This window comes from Culex pipiens, chromosome 2 (assembly GCF_016801865.2).
Source record: "Culex pipiens pallens isolate TS chromosome 2, TS_CPP_V2, whole genome shotgun sequence".
NCBI classification, from domain to species: Eukaryota; Metazoa; Arthropoda; class Insecta; order Diptera; family Culicidae; genus Culex; species Culex pipiens.
This window is the reverse complement of record NC_068938.1, coordinates 49,492,272-49,515,513: the sequence shown is the minus strand read 5'-3', so window position 1 is coordinate 49,515,513 and position 23,242 is coordinate 49,492,272. Positions and strand designations below refer to the sequence as shown.

The 23,242-nt window shown below is 33.7% G+C and overlaps 3 protein-coding genes across 3 annotated transcripts in view; 1 reads left to right on the top strand and 2 right to left on the bottom strand.

Moving 5' to 3' along the window:
• The window catches only part of LOC120416000 (uncharacterized), a 164,610-nt gene that overhangs the window by 117,937 nt on the left and 23,431 nt on the right, over positions 1–23,242 (top strand). Inside the window, exon 4 of the mRNA XM_039577655.2 lies at positions 14,106–14,578. Coding sequence (XP_039433589.1) covers positions 14,182–14,578 — 397 coding nt within the window. The 5' untranslated portion in view covers positions 14,106–14,181. The remainder of the gene's footprint in view (positions 1–14,105; positions 14,579–23,242) is intronic.
• On the bottom strand, positions 986–1,667 carry LOC120416005 (uncharacterized). The gene is made up of 3 exons (XM_039577660.2): positions 1,538–1,667; positions 1,359–1,478; positions 986–1,295 (listed from the first exon to the last, which is right to left on the bottom strand). Exons 1-3 carry the CDS (start codon positions 1,637–1,639, stop codon positions 1,086–1,088), a joined length of 432 nt encoding a protein of 143 aa, XP_039433594.1. The 5' UTR covers positions 1,640–1,667; the 3' UTR covers positions 986–1,085.
• LOC120416014 (uncharacterized) lies at positions 1,800–3,614 on the bottom strand. Its single transcript, XM_039577671.2, has 3 exons — positions 2,347–3,614; positions 2,142–2,276; positions 1,800–2,079 (listed from the first exon to the last, which is right to left on the bottom strand). Exons 1-3 carry the CDS (start codon positions 2,392–2,394, stop codon positions 1,864–1,866), a joined length of 399 nt encoding a protein of 132 aa, XP_039433605.1. The 5' UTR covers positions 2,395–3,614; the 3' UTR covers positions 1,800–1,863.

The following is a 23,242-nucleotide window of genomic DNA, read 5'->3' as shown; positions in this document are numbered from 1 at the left end:
AGTTTGAGCCAAATCAAAAAATACAAATCAAATCCATTTCCGGTTTTGGTAGAGAATTGCTCATTTGTGAAAATTTATAATTTTTGGCATTTTTATGAGGATAAAAAGGCAACTTTTGAACTGTGTTTTTTCGAAAAAATCCGTATTTGAAAAAATAAATAAATCTTAATCGTTAAAAATAATGTCATTTACAGTTGTTAAATTGGATTCAGGTTCAAACAGTAGTTTGTGCAACATGTACATTTGTCCAACGTGGTTCACAGAGTTGTATGAATACGACGAGTATATATTTGTTGCAATTCAAATGTCCACGTGTTTAGTCAATCCACCGTTCAAATTAAAACAATGTTGAAAAGTATTACTTTTCGATACAAGTGCTGAAAAGTTCAACCAAAAAGCACCCATTTTAGTTCTGAAAAGAATAACTTATTAGCCCCAGTATCCAAAAATTTATTAATTGTCGAATCTGTTTTTATTTTGTAGAGAAAATTAGGCCGTTTCGTCGTTCGAGAATGACAGGCGAAGTACCTAAGTAGTTTCATGATGGAATTGCAAACAAAAAATCTAGTTTATAGAAATTTTGATGAAGTTGTACCATTTTTTATATAAATCTACTTAAAGATTGAATTTTTGTGGTAACTTTGTTGCCCAAGTCTGAACACATTTTTTTTCGAAAGGTTCAAAAAATTTCTAATAAATTTGTTTGTTTTTGAAGATTGGAACTCTAGATACTGAGCCACAAAAAGGAAACGAAACTAGAAAAAACGAGGTGTTTTGGTAATCACCCAAATGCCGATATTTCATCAAATTTCAATGTAAAAAATGGTACTTTGCGAAATTTTCTGATCTTTCCGGAAAAAAAAATCAAAATTTTGAATTCAAGACTAAACATTAGTAAAACAAGCTAAGATCATAATGGTATGTTAAATTTCTATTTGTTGGCGGTATCGTTGAAATGGTTTATTATTAAAAACAAAAGTTGGGGTTGAAATATACTGTAGGACAGTTTTATTTGTTAGAAATTTTCCACATTTTTTTTTTTGAAATATCAACATTCCTTGAAATTGAAATCCTTAGTTCTTTCACTACCAGCTCTTATCGGTACTAATGCACTGGTAGAATTTCCACAGACGTTCGTACACGGAGGGATCGCCCTGTTTGGCACACCTGGTAACTACCGGACGAATCACCTTTTCAGCGTACTGTTCCACCATAAAGTCGACCACCTTATCAACGACAATATTATCGTTTGCATCGAGCATGTTGAACTTGGAGTAAAAACAGAGCATGTATCTCTGAGAATTGAAAGTGAAAATTAGAAGGAGAAAAGCCACGAAATTTCATTTTAAATTGATTACCATATCATTTCGGGTTAACGCACGTTCAACCACATTGTCCTCTTCGGGAAGCGAGAGCTCCAGCTTGCATTGTTTGGCTACTTTTAGAACTTCTTCTACCCGCTGCTTACTGTATTCGGCCTATTAATAAACTAATATTAATTCATTCTCGATTTATGCAGTTACCAACAAAACGTTACCGAACATGCCCCAGCTGCTAAACAGATTAGCAAAGTTACGACCAGTTTCATGATGTTGTCTTGTAGACGCTTTGCTTCAAACTGAATTTGCTGCACAATCATGTGAACTAACCCCTCTGGCAGGTTATCAAGCCACGCACAGACAAGTCGACGCTAAACTCTTAAATTTTGACGTCGTTCAGGAAAAAAGCCTTACAAACGGTTTAAAATATCGCAAATTTTAAAGATTGTTCGGAGTTTGATTAAAATTTGTAAAACTTTCTTAATATTTCCTTTATTTTATTGCAAAAAGATTCTTGATGCGTCTACATACAGTTTAAAATAAATCATGCTTTCAAGCTCTTATCGGTATTGAAACACTGATAGAACTGCCACAAGCGCTCGTACACGGAGGGATCGTCCTGTTTGGCACACCGGGTAACCACGGGACGCACCTCCTGTTCCTCGTACCGATCCATCTCAAATTCAACCGCCCGATCAACGACAAATTTGTCGTTTGCATCGAGAATGCCGAATTTGATGTAAAAGCAGCGCAGGTATTTCTGAAAATTCAAAGCAATTTTGGAAAAAAAAATCTAAGGAAATTATCTTTAAAAATAATTACCATATCGTCACGGGTGGGTCCTCTGTTGTACATTATACGTTCAACAACGTTATCTGCCATAGAGATCGACAGTTTCTGCATGCATTGTTTGCCCTCTCTGGTAACCTCGTGTAACCACAGCTTGCTATATTCTGCCTAATTATCATAAATAAAATTATTTTCAAATTTAAAATTTTCTTGATTGCTAATAATTATCCAATTTTACCGAACACGCTACAGCAAACAAAATCAGGAAAGCAACAATCAGTTTCATTATGTTAGACTTGACTTTTCTACGATTTCTAGCATACTGTACTCAAAACACAACAGTTCTTTGCTGCAAAATAATTCGGACTCAAAAAATAGGTTATCGAGCAACCTCAGCGTAAGGTCAGTTCATGATAATGGAATTCGAATTGAGACTTACAATATTAAACCATAAATTTACTTAAAAATATGCTTAGGCCAATGCAAATAACAATTCGAAAAGACTGGGCATTATATACTTATGTTCCTGTTTTGAAATTAAAAAATAATATCATAACTAATTATTTATCATAAAGCACCGGCACCTGTGGCAAATCAGGACAAATGTATTGAACTGTTAAAGCCATTTTTTGCATAAAGTTTTGATTTTTTTTATTGATTTCGGTTAAAAACGGAACAGAACAAAACAATTACACCGATTTCCAAATAAATTGCTCTAAAATCTCCTATACCTATTCAGACTTTAGTCCCAATTTTCCCCAGTTGGCGGTAGTGGCTTAGAGATAATTTGTAAAATATTGTTAATTTATGAAGCGTAAAAGTCTAAACAAATCTAATATTTAAATTGCCTGCTATCATTTTATTTGTTGTAGTTTTTTTTTGTAAATATTTATAAGAGACTTTTTTAGTTTAAATCATATTGTATTGGCGCATTTATAATCTGAGGCACAACAAAGAAAAAAAATCAAAGTGAAGATTATCACCAATTAATAATATTGAGATAATTCTATGATTTCAACCTTGAAAAACATAACAAATATTATGAAAACTTAGATTTTAAAACTGTTTGAAAATTTCCTGGGATTCCGGGAATTCCCGGGATTTCAAAAATATTTTTCCCGTTTCCCGGGAAATTCAAAACCCGAGAAAATTGGACGCCCTAATCATATATTCTTTTAAAAATCAATTGGCAACATAAATATTGCTAAAAATAAAAATGTTTATTGACAAAATCGGTACAATTGTTTGTGAACTATTTAGAACAAATTTTTTAACGCTTATTTTTCATTTTTGATCGAATAGCACTCATTGGGAAAATATTTTTCATAAATTCATTTCATTAAATGTTGACAGAAGCATAACTGTTTATTATTTTATTTCAACCATTTTGTTCCAAAATTTTGAAAATCTAGGTTGATATTTTGCCCATTTGAAATGTTATTCTTGATTCCAATACAGTCCAGACTCGATAATCCGAAGGCCTTGGCAAAATTTCACTTCGGATAATCGAATCACGAAAAAAAATATTTTTTTACGTTGTCTTATTTTTGACTGTTATGCTTTAGTATGACCCCTAAACTACACTAAAGCGATTTAAAAATTTTAAATCCAAGTTTGCGGCCAAAATGGCAGTGATGAAATATTGAAAAAAGCATTTTTCAATTTAACAGGCAATCAACCAGTCAAATTTGACTAAAGTGAATTTGATGTTAAAATTAAGAAAATAAAATAATCTGTTTTTTTTTTGTTCGTGATTCGACTATCCAAAGTCCTATACAAACCTTTGGATAATCGAGCCTTGACTGTATCTTCAAAATGTTTTTTTTTTCAGAAAAAAAAATCGCAAATGTTTCATTTTTCAACATAGAATATTGGAATCATTGATTCTTTTTCATTTATTCGCTGTATTTCAGCAACCAAAGGTCCAATATCTATTAGGCAATTTTTTGGAAATTTTCTCAACTTTTCGAAAAAAAAAATAGGAAAAAGACAATAAAACAACAAATTACAAATTACAATAAATTAAAAAAAAACCAAAACGGGAATTTTTCAGTTAAAATTAAATTTAAAGTGGCTGTATCTTAAAAACGGTGTACTATATCAAAAAATCTGTGAAGTAGGGGAAATATACCCATTTTAATCACTCTAAGCCGTTTGACAAATTCTCATCACTTTCCCGCTATTAAATCATATTTTTTATATACCGTAAAACGGGGTGACTTTGATAGCCGGGTGACTTTGATAGGTTTGCGATTTTTCCGCAAAATGAAGAGTACAATTAAAATACGTACGGAATGGTTTAGAATCATACTAACTGTGGTAGAGAAGTGTTCAAAGTACCTCAAGAAGAACTTTTCATAAAATTTTGAATAGTTTAAAGAGTTAGTTAACTACAGTTTTGCCAACCTCCTGTGGCCGAGTGGTTACGGGTTTCGCCTCATAAGCGAAAAGTCATGGGTTCTTCTCAGGGTGGCAGCCTTAGGTTTAAGTTCTGAGGTAGCAGCAACCGCATGAGTATAAAACGGTTGCTTCACGTGCTCTTCAAGCATGTGATCGATCTTGGGATATTCCTTTGCGCCTCTTTCCCAAAATACATTCCTCGTGCCTTCGCATGTAAATAATGCCCAGCCGATCGGTATTGCACTGCAGTCCAGTCGCATTGCCCAGATCAGAGCAAAGGGAACACCGCAAAAGTAGCGCTGCAAAAAGACAATTGTCTTTACAAGACCCCGCGCGGCAAATAATAACTGCTGGGAAGAGCTTGAAAAATGACACGAAAAAATTGTCACCGCGGTTCTAGCGATACATAGCGCACAAGGCACAAGGAATGGAGTTTACAGCATCTGGATGGAACAGCACTTTCCCTCTCAATAGGGACTGTGTTATAGATCTGGAAATGCTTAATAACAGTAAAAATGGGTAACACGATACAATAGTCCTTGTAATCAGGATTCAGTGTCTTAATACTCAAACAGAAAAAAAAACTACAGTTAAGAAAATGTTGATGAAAGTCATTATTTTAAGCTTCTCAAAGTATAATAATTTTCTCAATGAACATGCTTTTGAATCGGAAAACGGAATGCATTTTCGGATTCTTTGGACAATTTCCCACTAGGAGAAGGTTAAATAAGTTTGTAAATAATAAATAATATGTGTTTTTTAAACACAATTTAAAAAAATCTCCAAATTTAAATTTACAGGCTATTTCAGTTGAACAAATTTCATGTAAAATAACAGGAAAAATTCCGACTTTTTACCAATTTTACCTGAATTTTATATGTATTTTGTAAAAAAGCTTATAAACATAGTTAACTAAATATAAACATTGATTTTTTTTCTTAAAAACTGTATAAGCTACTTTAGTGATGGTACATTTAACGTACAAATAAAGTTTAAACATCTAAAAAATGATATTAACAAGAAAAACTATGACTATCAAAGTCACCCCGGAATTTAAACTATGAAAAAACCCCCGGGAGGCTGCTCGAACACGCATTAACGGTGCTCTCGATCGCAGCTCGATCAAAGTTTTGCGCGAAAAAATCACTCAACAACTGCGGCTGAAACTGGCGCTCGGCGTTGAGCCATCCCATCTTTTCGCTGGCACACTCAAAATAACGCTGAAAAAGTGAAAGAATTAAATTTAAAGTATAGCAAAGAAAACAGTTTGATTTTACCAGGGTTTCCGCATTTTTGACCACATTTTGATTGTACATGACTCGCTCAATCAGATCGGAATCGGGAAAAACGCATGATCTGACCTTCGAGAAGAGCTGCTTAATTTGAACTTTGCTGTAGTCTGCCTGAATTTAAGGAAAAAATAGATTGATAATTTATATTTTTAAATTGAAAAAATAATCTTACAGCGACTCCAGAAAAAACTACCACCAGAATCAGGAAACACAAAACTTTAGCTGCCATTTTGGGATCCTTCTGCGTTAAAATGGGAATTGCAACTGAAATTTCTTGGAAGATAATGTCGGCTGCACTGATAAGGTACCTTATTCTGTTGAAAGAAGCAATGATTGTTTCACTTAAAAGTTAAAAATGTCTTTTTCTGAGAAAATTTGATAGTTCTAGAAGTGTCGCAGGTTTTTTTATTTGAAGTATTTTTTTTTAAATTTAAACCTTAATAATTTCAAATCCATTTTTCATCTTCATCCAATGGTTCTTAGTGTTTCAGCTCAAAGTAGCAATTGTGGAACGCGTACGCCTTGTCCTCCTTGGTGGCACCCTCCACGGTGGAACACTTGTTGTAAATATCCTCCACGGTAGCCTCGTTGTGTCCATCGGCGAAGAACTCCACAAATTTCGTACGGACAAAGTTACCTTCCGGGGTCAAAATGTCGTTTTTGGTGAGGAAGCATGCTATGAAATTCTGAAAAAGAAATTGTTTTAAAGCATTTTTGTTGAAAAATGTTAAAATTCTTCCAAATACCTTGGACATTTCCACGTCCGGGAACAGCTCCCCGCCGGACTTGGCACGTTCGACGAACTCTTTGTCAATCGTTACCTTCAACTCCACCGCGCACACACCCGAAACGGCGGCCATCTTTTCCAGCTGCTTTTCGGTGTAGTGGGCCTGTGAAAATCAACAAATTTGTAATAAACTTTTAAAATAATTTGAAAAATAATTAAATTCTTACCAGACAGACCGAGGCGAGGGACAAAACGATCAGGAACTTCATCGTGCTGCGGCTCTGCTTATTTTCCCAACTGATCCCTCTTTGGTGAACTGCTTTGGAAGAACTGTACAAACCATGGTCCATGGTAAAGCTTTTATAGATTGGTTAAAGTACTGAAAAAACCCTACTTTTTTGCAAACTTCTGTGCGAAAAAAAAACTCCCCGACAAGTGTCCCTTGTTCAATATCGCAAACGCCTAGTCATCGTTAGATCTGCGCATGGACACCAAAGATCGTATATTTCCTGGTGAAGATGACTTCATCCAGAACGATTTGTTTGTTCAACTTTTTTGTTAGGCTGCGATTAGATCATTTTGTTATACACTATCCAACAAGAATATTTTAATTTTTCGCAAAAACTGATATATTTGCAAAAACTAGAATTATTCAATTATATCACGTTTATTTGAATATATATTAAAATTATCAATGTTTAATACCATTAGTTTTTTTTTGTTAAAAAAAAACTATTGTTTTGAATTCAGGATTGCTTTACGAAAACAATTGAATAGTTTTAACAAAATACAAAAAACCCAAAAAATATAAGCACTGCAGAACAGCAATTATCGGATTTCCGGGTCTTTGTATGGAAAACCCATTTTTGAATTTGAATTGAATTGAGTTGAATTTATCCTCCAAATTTTATTTTTCAATTTTGTATGGGAGTTTGTATGGGAAAATCAACGTTTTTGTTTTTTGTAATTTTCAAACTTTTTCGAAGAAAGTATATCTGGCTCCTGACAAAGGATACTGGGTGCTCAAAACTGGACTAAAATGTAAAAATCAAGTTTTAGACCAGTTTTGCTGTTTCTTTTGCCAGGAGCAAGATAGTAACATACTTTCTTCGAGAAAGTTTTAGCTAATTTGCTTGACTTAAACGCTATTGCATTAGTTTTTATTTGGCAGAAAAATGAAACTTACAAAAATCAAATAATGAAAAATTGGTTTTCCCATATAAAATCACATACAAAATTGAAAAATAAATTCGGGGAAAAATCAACTTAAATTTTAGTTTTAACTGCTTATGGTTTTGACGAAGTTGGTGTTCTTTTTATAATAAAATAATGAATTTATGCATCATTGTCTCATATAATAGAGAATTTTCCCACAGACAAATATACGTAACCCTCTAAGAAAATCCATCAATCAACAATTTAACGGTCAATTTGAATGGTCAGAAACTCACCACAGAAAATTTGATTTCACCACTTTACATTATGCAGGATTGACAGTTGCTTAAAGTTGTATAATTTGACAGATTAGAATGAAAAAGATTCGTTTGATTTTCGATCTGATGTCGATTGTTTTTGAATGATTCGATGTCGCTTCAAGTGTTTTCGAATAAACGAATAAACATATTTTTCAGAAGTGTATCATTCGAAAGCTTTGGTTCCTTTTAAAATGATATGCCGTCATCTGGGGCGAATCGGGACTACAGTCTGAATAGGGACAGCAGTTTTTAGAGCACTTAAGAGCTTGAAATTTGAAAAACGATGCACTATTTTAGATGTTCTGTGTTTGATCTATCCGAAACTAATTAAAAATATCCAAATATTGTACAAAGCTACAACAGCTGTCTCAATTCGCCTCATGTGTCCCGTTTCACCCCAGATGACGGCGTTTAAAAATATTTTCCAAAAGTTCCAAAATAAATTTCAATGAATTTATGAGATAATATTTTAAATAAAATTAAAAATTACCGCCATGAAAATTTTGAACAGATCCCATATGTTCCATCTAAGTCTAAGAAGTCAAGGGTGAAAATTTTCGTATAATGTTGTTTGTATTATTAAAAAATCTTTCAACATTATTAAAATTAAATTGAAATTGAGAAAAATATTTACTGCGGACAACAACGAGCAGTAGTTTTTTCATTGTGAAAGAGAAATTTCTTAGGTATACAATTTCCTTAAAATAGCTAGAATTCAAAAACAGTGCATTTTATCTAAAATAATCCCAAATTTATTATATACCTAATTTAACAAAAATGAGTGTATTTTCAAAACCTTCAAAAATTATTATTGAAATTTAAAAACTTTATAAAGCCGAAATAATTTGGATGTTCAAAAATCATTTGAAAAAATATTTTAAAAAAATCAATGGACTTTTTTTTTGCTACAGGCTATTTATTGAAAGAAATATTGAACTGAAATTTGAAAAAAAAAAATAGATTTCCAAATATTTTCAAAGCACTTTTGTATGAGAAGCCTCCAACTTTTTATGGAGATAATGATTGTTTTTGTAACTTGCATAATGACAACAATCAATATAATTGACGATTGCTCGTTGCATGTTTCAACAATAAAATTAATGTACGAAGGAGTAAGCCAGATGATTAATGGCCAGAAGTAATGTTATTGTCATTTTAAGACATCTTTTCACAGCAGGCTCGATTCAATTTGCGCTGTTATTCTCGATCTTTGCATGACCAAATTGGATTGCATTTATCATGTTGTACAATTTAATTTTCTCGAGATTTATTTCAGAATAAACTTCTTAAGAAATGAAAACACTGCCAAATCTGTAACTTAATTCGGTAGCTTAATTCCGATTTGTACTTGTTTCGACCCAGCACTCAAAGGTATCTTCCAAAGTCTGCAAAACGTGCGATCGTTACCCAGTTCTTAACTACTTCTGCACGACCAATCGCTAATGATTTATCGTGTAATTTATGGCACCCCACTTAACATCCTCAGACTGTACTGGATGAGTCATGTCGGGGCGATTATTCTTAATCTCGCGGCTAGAAAAAAAACTGTTAAAACGTAAATTTTTACCGCGTCAAAACGATTTGATTTATTCGTCACTTTCAGGAGATTATGCCATTTCCCGGACCGGAAGTGCTACAAATTCTTCTCACGAAGCGGCCTAATTGAAAAAAGCTTTCGCCACTTTTTTACGATTTTAATCCTCGCTGGGCGCCGCTTTTCGGCAATAACGTATGCAAATTGGCTTAAGATGATAAAATTTTGGCTGCCCCTCGAAATTTTATTAAACAGATTTGCTTCGGAGAATCCTCGGCGTGATATGCTTTCAGGGTGAAATAGATTAGCTCGGCGGTGATTACGTCTAGAATTCTCTGAATAGTTTTATAGGGTCGTTTATCAATTTGACTCCATTCAAATCAACTCATCTATTTTATTGCTTCGGATTAGCTAAAAGTTCATGATTCAAACCACACAAAAAAATCGGCAAGAAAAGAAAGAGGTTGTTCTGAGGCTCCCCAGTGACTTGCCAAGTGCCATCGTGCTGCACTGTTTATTAACATCACATTTTATAACAGTACTAAATTTTTCCTCTTTATTGTCCCTTTGGAAGGTTGGTTGGTTGGTTTGTTGGAATGGGCTGTGCAAATACTTGTCATCGCTGGCTGCTGCATCACCGTCAACCTCGCTGTGCGTAATTGTTTCGTATGGCTGTTTTCTTTTATGTTACTTTATGTTACCGTTGGCGGGGTTTATGTTGACTTGTGATGATATTTTTTTATGTTTTCCTTGAAAACGGTTGAAGGAGATGCAAGTCTGCGGTATCTAATGCAACTATCTTTAGCCCCATCTTCTTTGATTAGATAAAATTTATTATTTTATCACGTACAAATACACATGCACATAAGCCAGATTTCAAGGCATTTTTTGGCATAAACTTACTGCCCAAATGCCTTTTGGTTTCTAATAGTCATAGGATTGTGTAATTTTGATTGTAAAACAAAACTATGATTTATAGTTCAACTACACAGTAAAAAAATGTATTAAATTGGAAGGTTCATTATAACCTCTTTTATGATGAAATTTTACTTCAATTTATACTGAAAAAGTGACACCAGAAAAGTGGTGAAATTACATTTTCAGAGGTAAAATTATGCTTTTTACTTAGAATATGTACCCTTTCCGCGGCGGGCGCTCTAAAATTCTTTGTGTAAATATGGGTATTCGGCGCCGTCGCTCCGTGCCATACTTTCATACACTTAGGAGCCCAGGGCGGCGAAGTCCTTGTAGATAAAAAGGAAGACACTAGTGGTTGGTACTAGCAATGGTGGCCGACAGCTATAAAGTCAACTTCGTTTTTATGTACCCTTTCCAAGATGTAATATTACAATGATTTATTTTACTGCGTATGTCCAGTATGGTGACCAGAATATGGGACTTTTTCTAGCTATTTTAGGACTCTGGGCCAAATATGAGCAAAATTGGTCAATATTTACCCGTTGTTACTCGAAGGTGAAATTTGTATGGGAAAAATCGAAAAAAATTTATGGAAAACCCAATTTTCTTACGGTTTGGTCAGCAGGGTGCGCTTCTTCTATCAAAATATTCCCAGAAGTGAGATTCTTATTGGAAATTTAATGCTCTACAACTTTGTAGAACATACCAAAGCTGTAAAACTCGATCCTGAAAAGTTATCAGGGATTTAAAAAAGTTATTTTAGCATGAAAAACATTTTTTCACCAAAATTAGGCTCGGGTATCAATGGGTAATCTCAACCAATTTCGCTCAAAATTTGCACAGATGCTTAAAATAACCCAATAAACCGTTTTCCGCTTGTGGAGCAGGTGATCATTTTTTCTGAGCACCTTAATGTCCAGTCTAGTTTGAATGATATATCCCCCTCAAAAAAGTTAAAATTTATTTATGATCCAATAAATTCATAGTTAAATCAAATGAATTTGATCATACACAATACCCACTTATTTATGTTATCAATTCTTGACGATTTTTAAAGTGGAAGATTTATGATTCTTTGCTTGCACAACTTATCAAAAACAGTTCTTCGTTAGAACTTTTATGTACAGTATCTGTAAACTTTAAAGTTATAATTAGGAAGTTAATTTATAAATAAGTAATAAAATAACCTCAAACCTGAGGTGATATAAACAACAATGAAGAAAGTATTTTAAAAATACTTACCAATAGAAAAAAAACCTATTTCAAAATTACTGAACTGAGAAAATTTGTTCAGCCTTTATACGCTGAAAACCTAAATAAAAAGAAAACAATTTTATAAATTTTCTAAAATTTGCGCTTTAAATAATAATCTTTATTGAAAACATTTCTATGAGCTAAACGTGTTGATAGGACCTTTAATAAAATGTAACTTTTGTAAGACTTGTGAAAGATTACGTGGATTGCAGAACAATGTCAAAAGTTCAATAATTCATAACTTTTGCTATTTTTTACCAATACTTATATTTTTTTATAGGTCTCGAATTGGTTTAATATTTGAAAAATTACTGGTTGGGAACTAGAATCCGGATTTACCCAGATTTTTTTTTAAATTATATATTTTTTTAAATAATGTTGTTGAAATTTTTTAACATTGAAAATTACAGGCTTATAAAAATGAATATTTTTGGAATCTAACTTTTAGCGATAAAAACTTAATTAATCTTTTGTTTCGGTGTACCTATTTTTTCGAATGGCAATTTTTTTCCAACTTTGCCAAAGACTCCAAATCGATCAGCTTTTCAAGATTCATTATTTCATATATTTACCCATTTTGTAGGTGAGTAGTTCTCTACGAAATCGATCTTTTTTTTTAATTTTAATTTTAGTATTTTTTTTTAATCCGACTGAAACTTTTATGGTGCTTTCGGTATGCCCAATGAAGCCATTTTGCATCATTAGTTTGTCCTTATAATTTTCCATAAAAATTTGGCAGCTGTCCATACAAAAATGATGTATGAAAATTCAAAAACCTGTAAATATCTTTTGAAGGAATTTTTTGATCGTTTTGATGTCCTCGGCAAAGTTGTAGGTATGCATAAGGACTACACTGATAAAAAATTATACACGGTAAAAAAAATCGGTTATTTAAAATTTAACTTTTTGTCACTATAACTTGATTTGCAAAAAAACACTATTTTAATTTTTTTTAGTTTTTTTATATGTTTTTTTTTTATAATGCCAAGTTTTCAGAAATTTTCAGGTTGTGCAAAAAATCTTCGACCGAGTTATGAATTTTTGAATCAATACTGATTTAAAAAAAATCGAAATCAACTTCATTTTTCGATGTAAAATCAAATTTGCAATCAAAAAGTACTTTTGTGAAATTTTGATAAAGTGTTTTCAAGTTATAGCCATTTTCAGGTAACTTTTTTGAAAATAGTCACAGTTTTTCATTTTATTTTTAAATTTGTGTACATGTTTGCCAAATTTCGAAAAAAATATTTTTGAAAAGCTAAGAAAATTCTCTATATTTTGCTTTTTTGAACTTTGCTGATACGATCCTTAGTTGCTGAGATATTGCCATGCAAAGGTTTAAAAACTGTAAAATTGATGTTTTCTAAGTCTCACCCAAACAACCCACCATTTTCTAATGTCGATATCTCAGCAACTAATGGTCCGAAATTCAATGTTAAAACATGAAACATTCGTGAAATTGTCCGATCTTTTCGAAAACAATATTTTCAAAAAAATTAAATCAAGACTTACATTTCAATAGGACGTAATATTGATTATCCGGTATGTATGGAACTGGGATAATCGAATCACGAAAAAAAAAATGTTTTTTCTTACCTTTAACACCAAACTCGAATTCTGTGACTCCATTTTAGTTAAATTTTAATAGTAATCGCCTAAAAAATTAGCAATTTTTTTTCCTCAATACTTCTTTAGCGCCATTTTGGCCACCATCTTGGATTTAAAAATTCTAAATCACTTTAGAGTAGTTTAGAGGCCAAACTCAAGCTCGACAATCAAAAATATGGCAACGAAAAACATATTTTTTCGTGATTTCATAAATAAAATCATAAATTTTGTTGAAATTATTACTTTATCTTGTTAATTGCAACTATCAACAAATTTATTTAATTTTTCTGATTCAACTCACTTATTTCGAATTATTTACGAAGCATAAGTGCCACTTGAAGTCTCATCTTAGAGTATTCACAAGTGCCAGTGTGCACAGCTTCTCTCCAAGAGAAGCATCATAGTTCCTTCTTGCTTCGACCACATTGCTTGGCGCTTCTCGTCAGCCAGTTTATTTTTTCTACCTTTCTTTAAACGGACATCTTTACGGCACCCGATAAGGCTAATTAAAATAATTAAATTAATCGTTTACCTTTAATCCCCGTGCGCACACTCGGGCAATCGGCCACTCTCATCACACTTACACGTCGTTCACAGCGGGAAAGGTTTCTTCTATGATTTTTTTTTGGTTTATAATTCTGAATTCACAGTAGAAAATCTTTAAAAATTCTTGAAATATATTGAAAATAACTTTTGTCATTTGACAAATTTTACATTCAATATATTTTTGCTGTGTTCAAAAAACCCAAAAATAATCAAATTTCGCCTCTCTGATTCCTCTCGTTACAGTTTGTTAACCTCACCCACCAGGAGGAGTCTCATCATTACGATTGAGAAGTTCCTGGTAACCACCACCACGGGGAAGATGCGGTGGTTCAAGCGGTCCACCGAATCCCCGAAGCTGCTCAGCTTGTCCCCGTTGCGGCAGTCGGAGCTGGGCGGCCACCACCCGGCGGACCATGATCCGGGAGCCACCGGCCCTGAACCCAACGATCCGGTGGGCCAGCAGCCGGTTCCCCTGGTGGACCTGTTTGGAGCGTCGAGTTCGGGTTCATCGTCGGGATCGGGCTCGTACACCACCAGCTGCAGTTCGCCGTCCGCCTCGACGTCATCCCCGTCGACCTCGACGACCTTTTCGTACACCAGCGATTGTGGCGGCAGTTTGGCCGGATGTTGCCACAAAAATGGGAAGGCGCTGGTCGGTGCTGGAGCAGTGGCATCGCAGGGGAGCAGCGGGGTGACGCCAAGGAAGTCACGGATAGGTATGTTCTTGGGTTATTTTTGTAGTGTTTTATTTCTTTTTGGGGCACTGGTAATTGGGGAGAAATTTGTTTGGGTTGAGTGAAATGAAGGGGGAGATAAGACTGCTCGCGTGTCGTGTTTGCATTAATTAAATAAGCACAACAACACGCAAATGGTATAACCTTATTGACTCTGAATGAAATTGGAGATCAGTCTGTAGGGAACGCTTTGTTCTCCTTTAATCAAACATTATCCAGATATTCAGTCCAGAGGCAGAAACAAAAAAAAATAATTAAATAATTCTATTCAGCATATTTTAAAGAATTAAAATAAAATAAATATTTTTTTCACATAGTTGTTACCAAAACATATTTCTATAATGAGTTTTTTGTACAAGAGCAATGCGCTACGAAATTGGTATTTTTTAATTTTAATTTTTGTATTTTTAAATCCCGCTGAAACTGTTTTGGTGCCTTCGGTAATTTTCCATACAAATTTGGCAGCTGTCCATACAAAAATGATGTATGAAAATTCAAAAATCTGTATCTTTTGAAGGAATTTTTTGATCGGTTTGGTGTCTTCGGCAAAGTTGTAGGTAAAAAAAAATGATACACGGTAAAAATGTTTTGGTGATTTTTAATTTCACTTTTTGTCACTAAAACTTGATTTGCAAAATAACACTTTTTTAAATTTGTGCTTATTTTCAGATTTTTTAGGAGACATCAAATGCCAATTTTTCAGTAATGTTTAGAACGGGCAAAACATCTTTGACCGAATTATGAATTTTTGAATCAATACTGATTTTTCAAAAAAATCTAAGTATTGGTCGCACCAATTTTTTAACTTCATTTTTCGATGTAAAATCGAATTTGCAATCAAAAAGTACTTTAGTGAAATTTTGGTAAAGTGCACCGTTTTCAAGTTGTTGCCATTTTTTGGTAACTTTTTGAAATAGTCTCAGTTATTATTTTTTAAATTAGTGCCCATGTTTGCCCACGAATGTTTCATATTTTAACATTGAAAAGCGGACCTTTAGTTACTGAGATATTGCCTTGCAAAGATTTAAAAACAGGAAAATTGCTGTTTTTCTAATTCTCACTGAAACAATCCGTCATTTTCTAATGTCGATATCTCTGCAACTAAAGGTCCGATTTTCAATTTTAAAATATGAAACATTCGTGAAATTTTCCGATCTTTTCGAAAAAAATATTTTCATTTTTTTCAATCAAGACTAACATTTCAAAAGGGCCAAACATTCAATATTACGCCTTTTTTGAAATGTTAGTCTTGATTAAAAAAAACTGAACTGAAAGATGTATTGACAGCTGGAGCAATATTGATATTCACTTGCTTGAAGGATCTCTTCCCCGCTGTTTGACATTTGTTTGTTTTTGTTTGCTGGACGTTGCCATGATTCCCAAACAGCCATGATAGATATACAGATAAATCTGTATTATACAGATTTTTCGATCCCAAAAATCACAAAAATCTGTATATACAGATTTTTTTCAAATGATTTGATAAAAAATTTCAACAATTTATTAATTGAATTATGCTTTAATATTATTAAAAAGCTTAAATCTGTTGTTAAAAGTTTAGAAAAATCTTCTATGGCTTCGAATTTGACATGATATAGATAAAATACAGATTTATTTTTAGGAAAATACAGATCTCCCATAAAATTATCTGACATTGTTGTTCCCAAACATAGCAATGTACAACAAAAAAAAATATTTTTAATCTAGTCTTCATTATGTATCGTTCTGTGAACTGATTCTTTTTTTCGTTGGTCCCTTGAATATTGACAACCGGAGAGTCGAATGTATATAAAACTTGATAAAATAATTAAAAAAAAAAAATAGCGACAGGAATGTATACGATTTTGACATTAAATTTGGGTCCAAGTTTAGAGACAAGGGTTGAATTATAAAGCGATACAAAAATATTTAACTTATGAGTCATGGATTTCCTATGCACATAGGACCTTTTGAAAATTTAACCTAGAAATCATGTCTCCCAATGAAGATCAGGCTTAAAAATCAGCCTACTTTTCGATTTGGCTGTCGCGTCACCATCAATCTCGGTACAGCAGCCTACTACAAACAAATTGCACCCAAATTGCCCCCGCCCGTTCAGCGACAGCGCGGGTCCGAAGCGAAATGCTCTCACCTTTTCCTTTCGGCGCGAAATTGGGTTAAACACTTAACGTCATTAGAGCCGTTTATCAGACTCAGCGAACTTGGCCGTTGCTGGGTGGGCCCTCGGTCTCGGTGGTTAGTAGATTCTTCTTTGGTAGACACAGTAAAAAAAAATAATGAATTTTTGAAGTTTAAAGTTGATTTGTTTGTAATGATTTAAGTTTTTAAAACTTAAACTTTTAGAACCTTTTGAAATTTGAATCTTTAGCTGTTCAACACCTCCAAAGACGTTAGGTCACTTTGGGCCAAATAGGTAAGTAATGTATAACGCTCTAAACCGCTTCATTTAGAGCCCTTTGGTTTCGAGGTTTCGAGGCTCTACGAAGTACAGAGCGTAAAGAATCACGGAGAAATTGGTCCACCTAGACCAATATTGTCGGCGACCGGGACCGTGGAGAAAGCCCCAAACCGATTACGGACAAACATTTTGCGCCATGTTCTGTGCCAGCTCTGGCATTGAGAGATCCATGATTGTGTTGCTGAAATTCCATTCTGCTCGTTGAGTTCAGCAATTACTATGAAATTTAAAGTCGATCAGTTGTAATTGCTTTTGAGAATGCGTAAAGACAATTCATGTATATTTTTTGGACCAAATTATTTTTAATACCTAGAATTTGATACAAACATGTAAAATGTCATGTTTATTGATGTAACTTTATCAAAAGGTTGCTCAAAACGTGCAACCAACACTGCAAAAATTAATAACTCCGACTAATGAATTAAAATCCGCAGACAAAAACAGCGCCGTTAATGACAGCATCACAGTGTATTAAATAATCCAACCCATCGCGGTCATAAAAATAATTTGGAAGAAAGTAAAAGCTCACATACAGAGGTGTGTGCTGCTGTTACTTAATTCATCATCACGCCTTCCTGGTAGTATTTATTAACCTAATCACCTTTTCCCCCAAACCATGAGTAAAAACTAAGAAGAAGATAAAGAAAAAGCACTGCCAAGATCATATCACATTCCACACCCACTCATCGCAGATCGGAGGCATCAAGCCGTTTCGCGAATGAGCTCATCAAGGTAAAGAAGCAGGTGTTGAATTTTGGATGAGGCGTGTGCAAAAAAAAACAAGTGCTTTCCCCACTTGTTGAGTCAAAAATATGGCCCTGCCAACTTTCGGCAGCTTTTTCGAAGAGGCTTTGTGTAATGATGAGCAGGCGGCGACTTGTCAGAACATGGGCGAACACGGTTGGAATTGGGTTCTCAATCTTTATTGATGATTTGTGAGGTGTACAAGAAATGGAACATTGGACATGAGATATTGGGAGTTGTCGGCATAAAAAAGTCATAAAAAAATGTTTTTTGCTGTGTTATACACGGCAATTTATGGAAAATAAAATGACTTTTTTTTCATAAGTGAGATGTTCTATTCATCAAGCATTATAATATTTCTCCATCCATCAATGATTTGTGCAGTCCAAACTGCATACTTCGATGCTCTTTTTTACTAGATGTCCTCTTTTCCTCAGCCAACTCACACGAAGTCGGAAAAAGTTGCCCTGACCCCTCTTCGATTTGCGTGGAATTTCATCCTATGGGGTGTTTTCATTAATTTGCAGTCTAAATTGTTTTGGATGTTTTGGAATTTTGTGTCAAAGGCAAATTTAATGTACTACACATTTAAAACAAAAATAATAATTTTAATTCAATTCGATTTAGTTTTCATTAAGGGGTTACATACATGTAGAAAATCACAACATTTTATAATACAAAATATTTGATAAATCCACACAAAAGATGATTATTAATCACTCCTGAAAGTTTCATGAAGATATTTCATGATTAAACTGAGTAAGAGACGATTTAAGTTCAAAATTTTGCCATGCGCAAAGCGGGCTATCAAACTTTGTTGGCGTTTTTCTCTAAACCCCGAGTTGATTTACGGGTGCCACGATATCTCGAGATGGGATTGACCAAATTGGCTGAAATTTGAGGTGAAGACTCTCAAGATGTATCCCGTGTGCATGACGAAGCCAAATTTTTAAAAATAGCTTTTGAAAAAAATACAAAAATCAAAAACTAACGGTTTTTTATATGAAAAACACAAAAATATTTTTATCTTTTTTTAAAATAAACTTTTTGAAAATCGGGCTTCGTCATGCACACGGAATCGGTTTAACGAGTCTTCACCAAAATTTTGAGCCGATTTGGTCAAGACAATGTTGAGATATCGTGGCACCCATTTTTTTGAAACTGCTTGAAATTGCTATATATCGGCAACGATGCAACCAAATATCTTCAAATTTGTTTTGAAAGTAGGTGAAAATGTATATTTTGATGCCATGAAAAAAGAAATAAAAAAAATTGATGTGTGTGCTTAAACTAACCTCTGAATTTTTTGCCGATTTACATGTATGTAACCCCTTAAGTAAGTAATCAATTCACAATTTGTCGTCAATTTTCAAATGCTGCATTCTGAAAAGCCAATGTCTCAAAAACCGGTTTCCAATGTCAAAGAATTAAACATTAACCAACAATTTACTCAAAATTGCCTGAAATATTTCTCATAATTTGAAATTATCGAAATTGATCGATACTATACTGGATTTTTGTAAGGTATCTTGCAACATGTAAGGCTATTTCCACTAACAATTGAACGAAACAAAAAAACGTTGGTTCACCTTCAAATTTGAACTTTCAAGCTTAACATTTACTCTTCCTTGTTAGTTTTTTGTCCTTCTCCAATGTTATTCTCGAGTGCAACCATATACACACAAATGACTTATATTAGCTTAGTATAACATAACTTTGTAAACAGTTTCATCGAAATCAGAGAGGGACGGGTACAACCAATTCCCTATTTGGCGTGGAATTTGGAATTGCACATTGACAACCACATTCATTAATCCGACACTGGTGCTTGGTGCGCAGATTTTAAATCATAATGTTTATTTTCGATTTCCGGATTTTTTTTCAGATATTAGAAAATATCATAAGTTTGCACAAAAAAAAAACATAAATTTTCTCGTAAGTCAAGTTTTCGTCAATTTTCAAATGCCGATATCTCCGAAGCTAACCGGTTCACCGGAATCATACATTCGTTTATTTTTTTAGCTTTATTTCACATGTTAGCTCTGTGTTAAAAAATTCAAATCATTGTTTCAAAATTATAGCAAAATATCGTCTTTTGTTTTTGAAAATATATGAAAGAATTTACCTAAATTATAGTTTTATTTGAATAAAATCGAAGTGAGACATCAATGCGTTTACAAACAATTATAATCTACTTCTTAGCAGTATGTTTATTGATAAATTCTGCCTAAATTAAACACGGCCGATGATGACGTTCAACGGTCAAATCCGGCTGGAACTTTCCATTTCGTTGCCCGAAACCCTTGAAACGAACACCAACAAATTTTCACCTGTGCGTACAGAGTCACACTTTGCAGCAGCAGCAGTGACATCTTTATTTGCGAATTGGCCTCACCATGGCACTGTAGCCAGTAGTCGTGTCGCTTTGATGAACCGGACAGAGAAAAAAGTTTGAATTATTCATGACACGATCCGCAGATCCAAAGCGACTCTTTCTCCGAATGGCAGTGTGTCTGGTGTATGCGTCGATTCAACTGCTATTATTTAATCATCAGCAACGCTTTTACGAAGGATGAACTGTCCTTTTCAAAATTTCGAATCGAAAGTTGAAGTTTCCGAGTAAAACTCAAACAGAAATCATCTGATTTATTTAACAAAGCTCGTTGCAAATTGCTCTTTTGTACTACCTTACTAACCCAATTTCCCTGACCTTCCGGTGTATAGTCGGAACCGCGGGGCCAAAACAATGCCAATCAATTCCGAATCTAATCGAAGTTCAGCCACAAGCGCAAGTACTTTCCGTTTGAAAGCGGAAGGGAGAGGGAGTAGAGGGGGCGGTGAACGATTCGTTCAGTTTCGCGCCACTTTTTCCAAAGTCAAGCTTAAACGCAACGCAAAAGGTTGCCGCTCTCGTGCCGTTGTGAACGTGTTACAATTCCAATCATCACTTCGTCGGCAATATGGGCAGCTCACACTGCCGATGAAGCTGAGCTTATATGCTCGGAGCCGAAACTAAGCCATTTCCGTTGACTGTGGGGTAAAAAGGCAAATTGGGCCCTTGTTTGATTTTAGAAAAAGTTGACTGCAAAAGTATTTTTCAAACACCTTAATTGTCCCAAATTCCCCTCAAGAAGTTCGGAAATGCACGGTTTTTGGCTAACTTACGGTAAGCGCGGCCTAATCGCTTAACTAGTCGCGACGGCGGAGGAAAATGCGGTTTATGGAGCTTTTGTTTGTTTGTAACGGCCGAAACCGGCAGCTGGAAAATGGGTTTTTTGTTCTGACCAGTGCAAGAACTGGCAGTGGCTTGTGTTAGCGAACGGTTGTTGATCTAGTGTACAGTATTTAGCATATCTGGTCGACGTTGAACAAGACTGTTAGCTCTGGCATGGTTTATGGCGGCGATTTGCGGGATTCCTTGTAGAAGCAGAACACAATTCGTTGTAAAATAAGTTATGGAACGGGCGTTGTGGTTAGAGTTCAGTGACATGATGTAGGGTTAATTGTGCCGTTTAAGCGGTTTTGGTTTTGCTTCAGTTTGTGAGATTGATCAATTGCATTTGTAAAAACTGTCATGAATTTTTATATCAAATTCAGGGACTAGGTTTACAATTTACTCAAAGATTAAAAAAAAAGTTTGGCATGTATAATAAGGATTTCAAATCAAACATTTTTTTTTTGTTATTGGTATCGAATTCTATTATTTATTGTGTGTGTAATTTGAACCTCAAAGACGAGTTCCATAGTAAAAAGATTCAATCAATTAAAAACTATTCAATAAATAAACTACAGGATAGAAATCCTGTAAGCAAATCCGGTAACTATTTGTTGTCGAATTTGTGAACATTGAAATGTTCATATATGACCCAATCAGGCCGGAAAGGGTTAAATGCGTTTGACAGTTGATTTAAATTGTACACAGTGAAAAAACATGGTAATATTTAGGGCTAGTGATTTTTCACGGCTCAAAAATTTAAATTTCGCGGCATGACAATCACAAAACGTTGGAATTTCACGGCAATTTCACGGTACTCCAAAATGTGCTTAAAAAAAATGCAAAAAATGTTATATTTGTATTTTTGTGTGGAGGCTAGTTACTTTGAGAATTAACAATAGTTGAAGTAAAATATATTATCCCCTGACACAAAATATTCAACTCAATTTTTGTATGAGTTCACTTTTGTTCAATTCTACATTTTTTACATCTGAAAGACTTAATAATTTGCTAAAATCTGCATTCTTAATTCACCAAAAGTAGAATTAGTATAATAAGTGAAATTTTGTTTTGTCTGTTTTGGTGGATTTTAGCAAAAGGGATTTTGCTTATTTCAAAAAAGTGTAGGCAAAGTTCAATTTTGAATTGTTTTTGTAGCATTTGGTATTGACAGTTGCGATAAATTATTTAAAAAAATTAATGTACCTGAAAATTGCGATTTTTTATCAGCATCTATATTTTAATTTAAATAAAAAACTTGATTTCAACCATTTACATCAGCATTTCGTTAGACATATTTCATGATCATAATCTGCAAAATGATTTACCATTCAATTTTTTATATTCATTTTAACAATTACTTCCAAAATGCTCATCTTGTGGTTTGTTTCAATACAAAAATCAAATTTTCAAACACTGATTAGCAATTTTTCAAGTGATTTTTCGAATTTCGCTGAATTGACTTGATTTCACGGAAAAGGGCAAATTTCACGGATTACGCGGCTTCCGTGAAATCGCGAAAAATCACTAGCCCTGTGTGATTTTACCTCTAAAATGTGTAAATTCACCACTATTTATAAGTTTTGCCATTTTTCAGTTTAAATTGAGGTAATATTACTTCATAAAAGAGGTAATATTACACCGTCCAAATTTAAACATTTTTTTACTGTGTATGCCTTATGCACTCTATTACACATTTTGTGCAGTGCACTCTTTCACTACTAGATGGCTTTAGTGAGAAGTAATAGATGATTTTTGATACATTTGTTCAATTATTTAAGTTTGCTTGTCTGTGGGAACAGAGTTATGTGAATTCGTTTGAACAAGTTCCAAAATTTAAAATAGCGATCGAAAAAAAATAATACTTAATTAAATTTTTTGATGTAAAATCCAGCTTGCAATCGAAAAGCAATAAAAAAAATGAAAAAGTGCAAGTGTTTTCAAGTTTAAGTCACTTTTAGGTAAATATACTCGAGAAATCTATATTTTTCCACTTCTTAAACTGTCACTGTTTTCAATTTTTTTCAAAAACACTCTGGGAATTTCTCAAAATTTTGCTTCAAATTAAGGATTTTACCAATATTTGGATTTTCAGAGTGTAACCAAATACAGTCAAATTTTCAAATGTCGATATCTCATAGCAATTGTTGATGTCAAAAAAACTATACAATCGTGAAAGTTCATGAAGTTTTTTTTATTTTATTTATTTGTTTACTTAAGACTCAAGCTT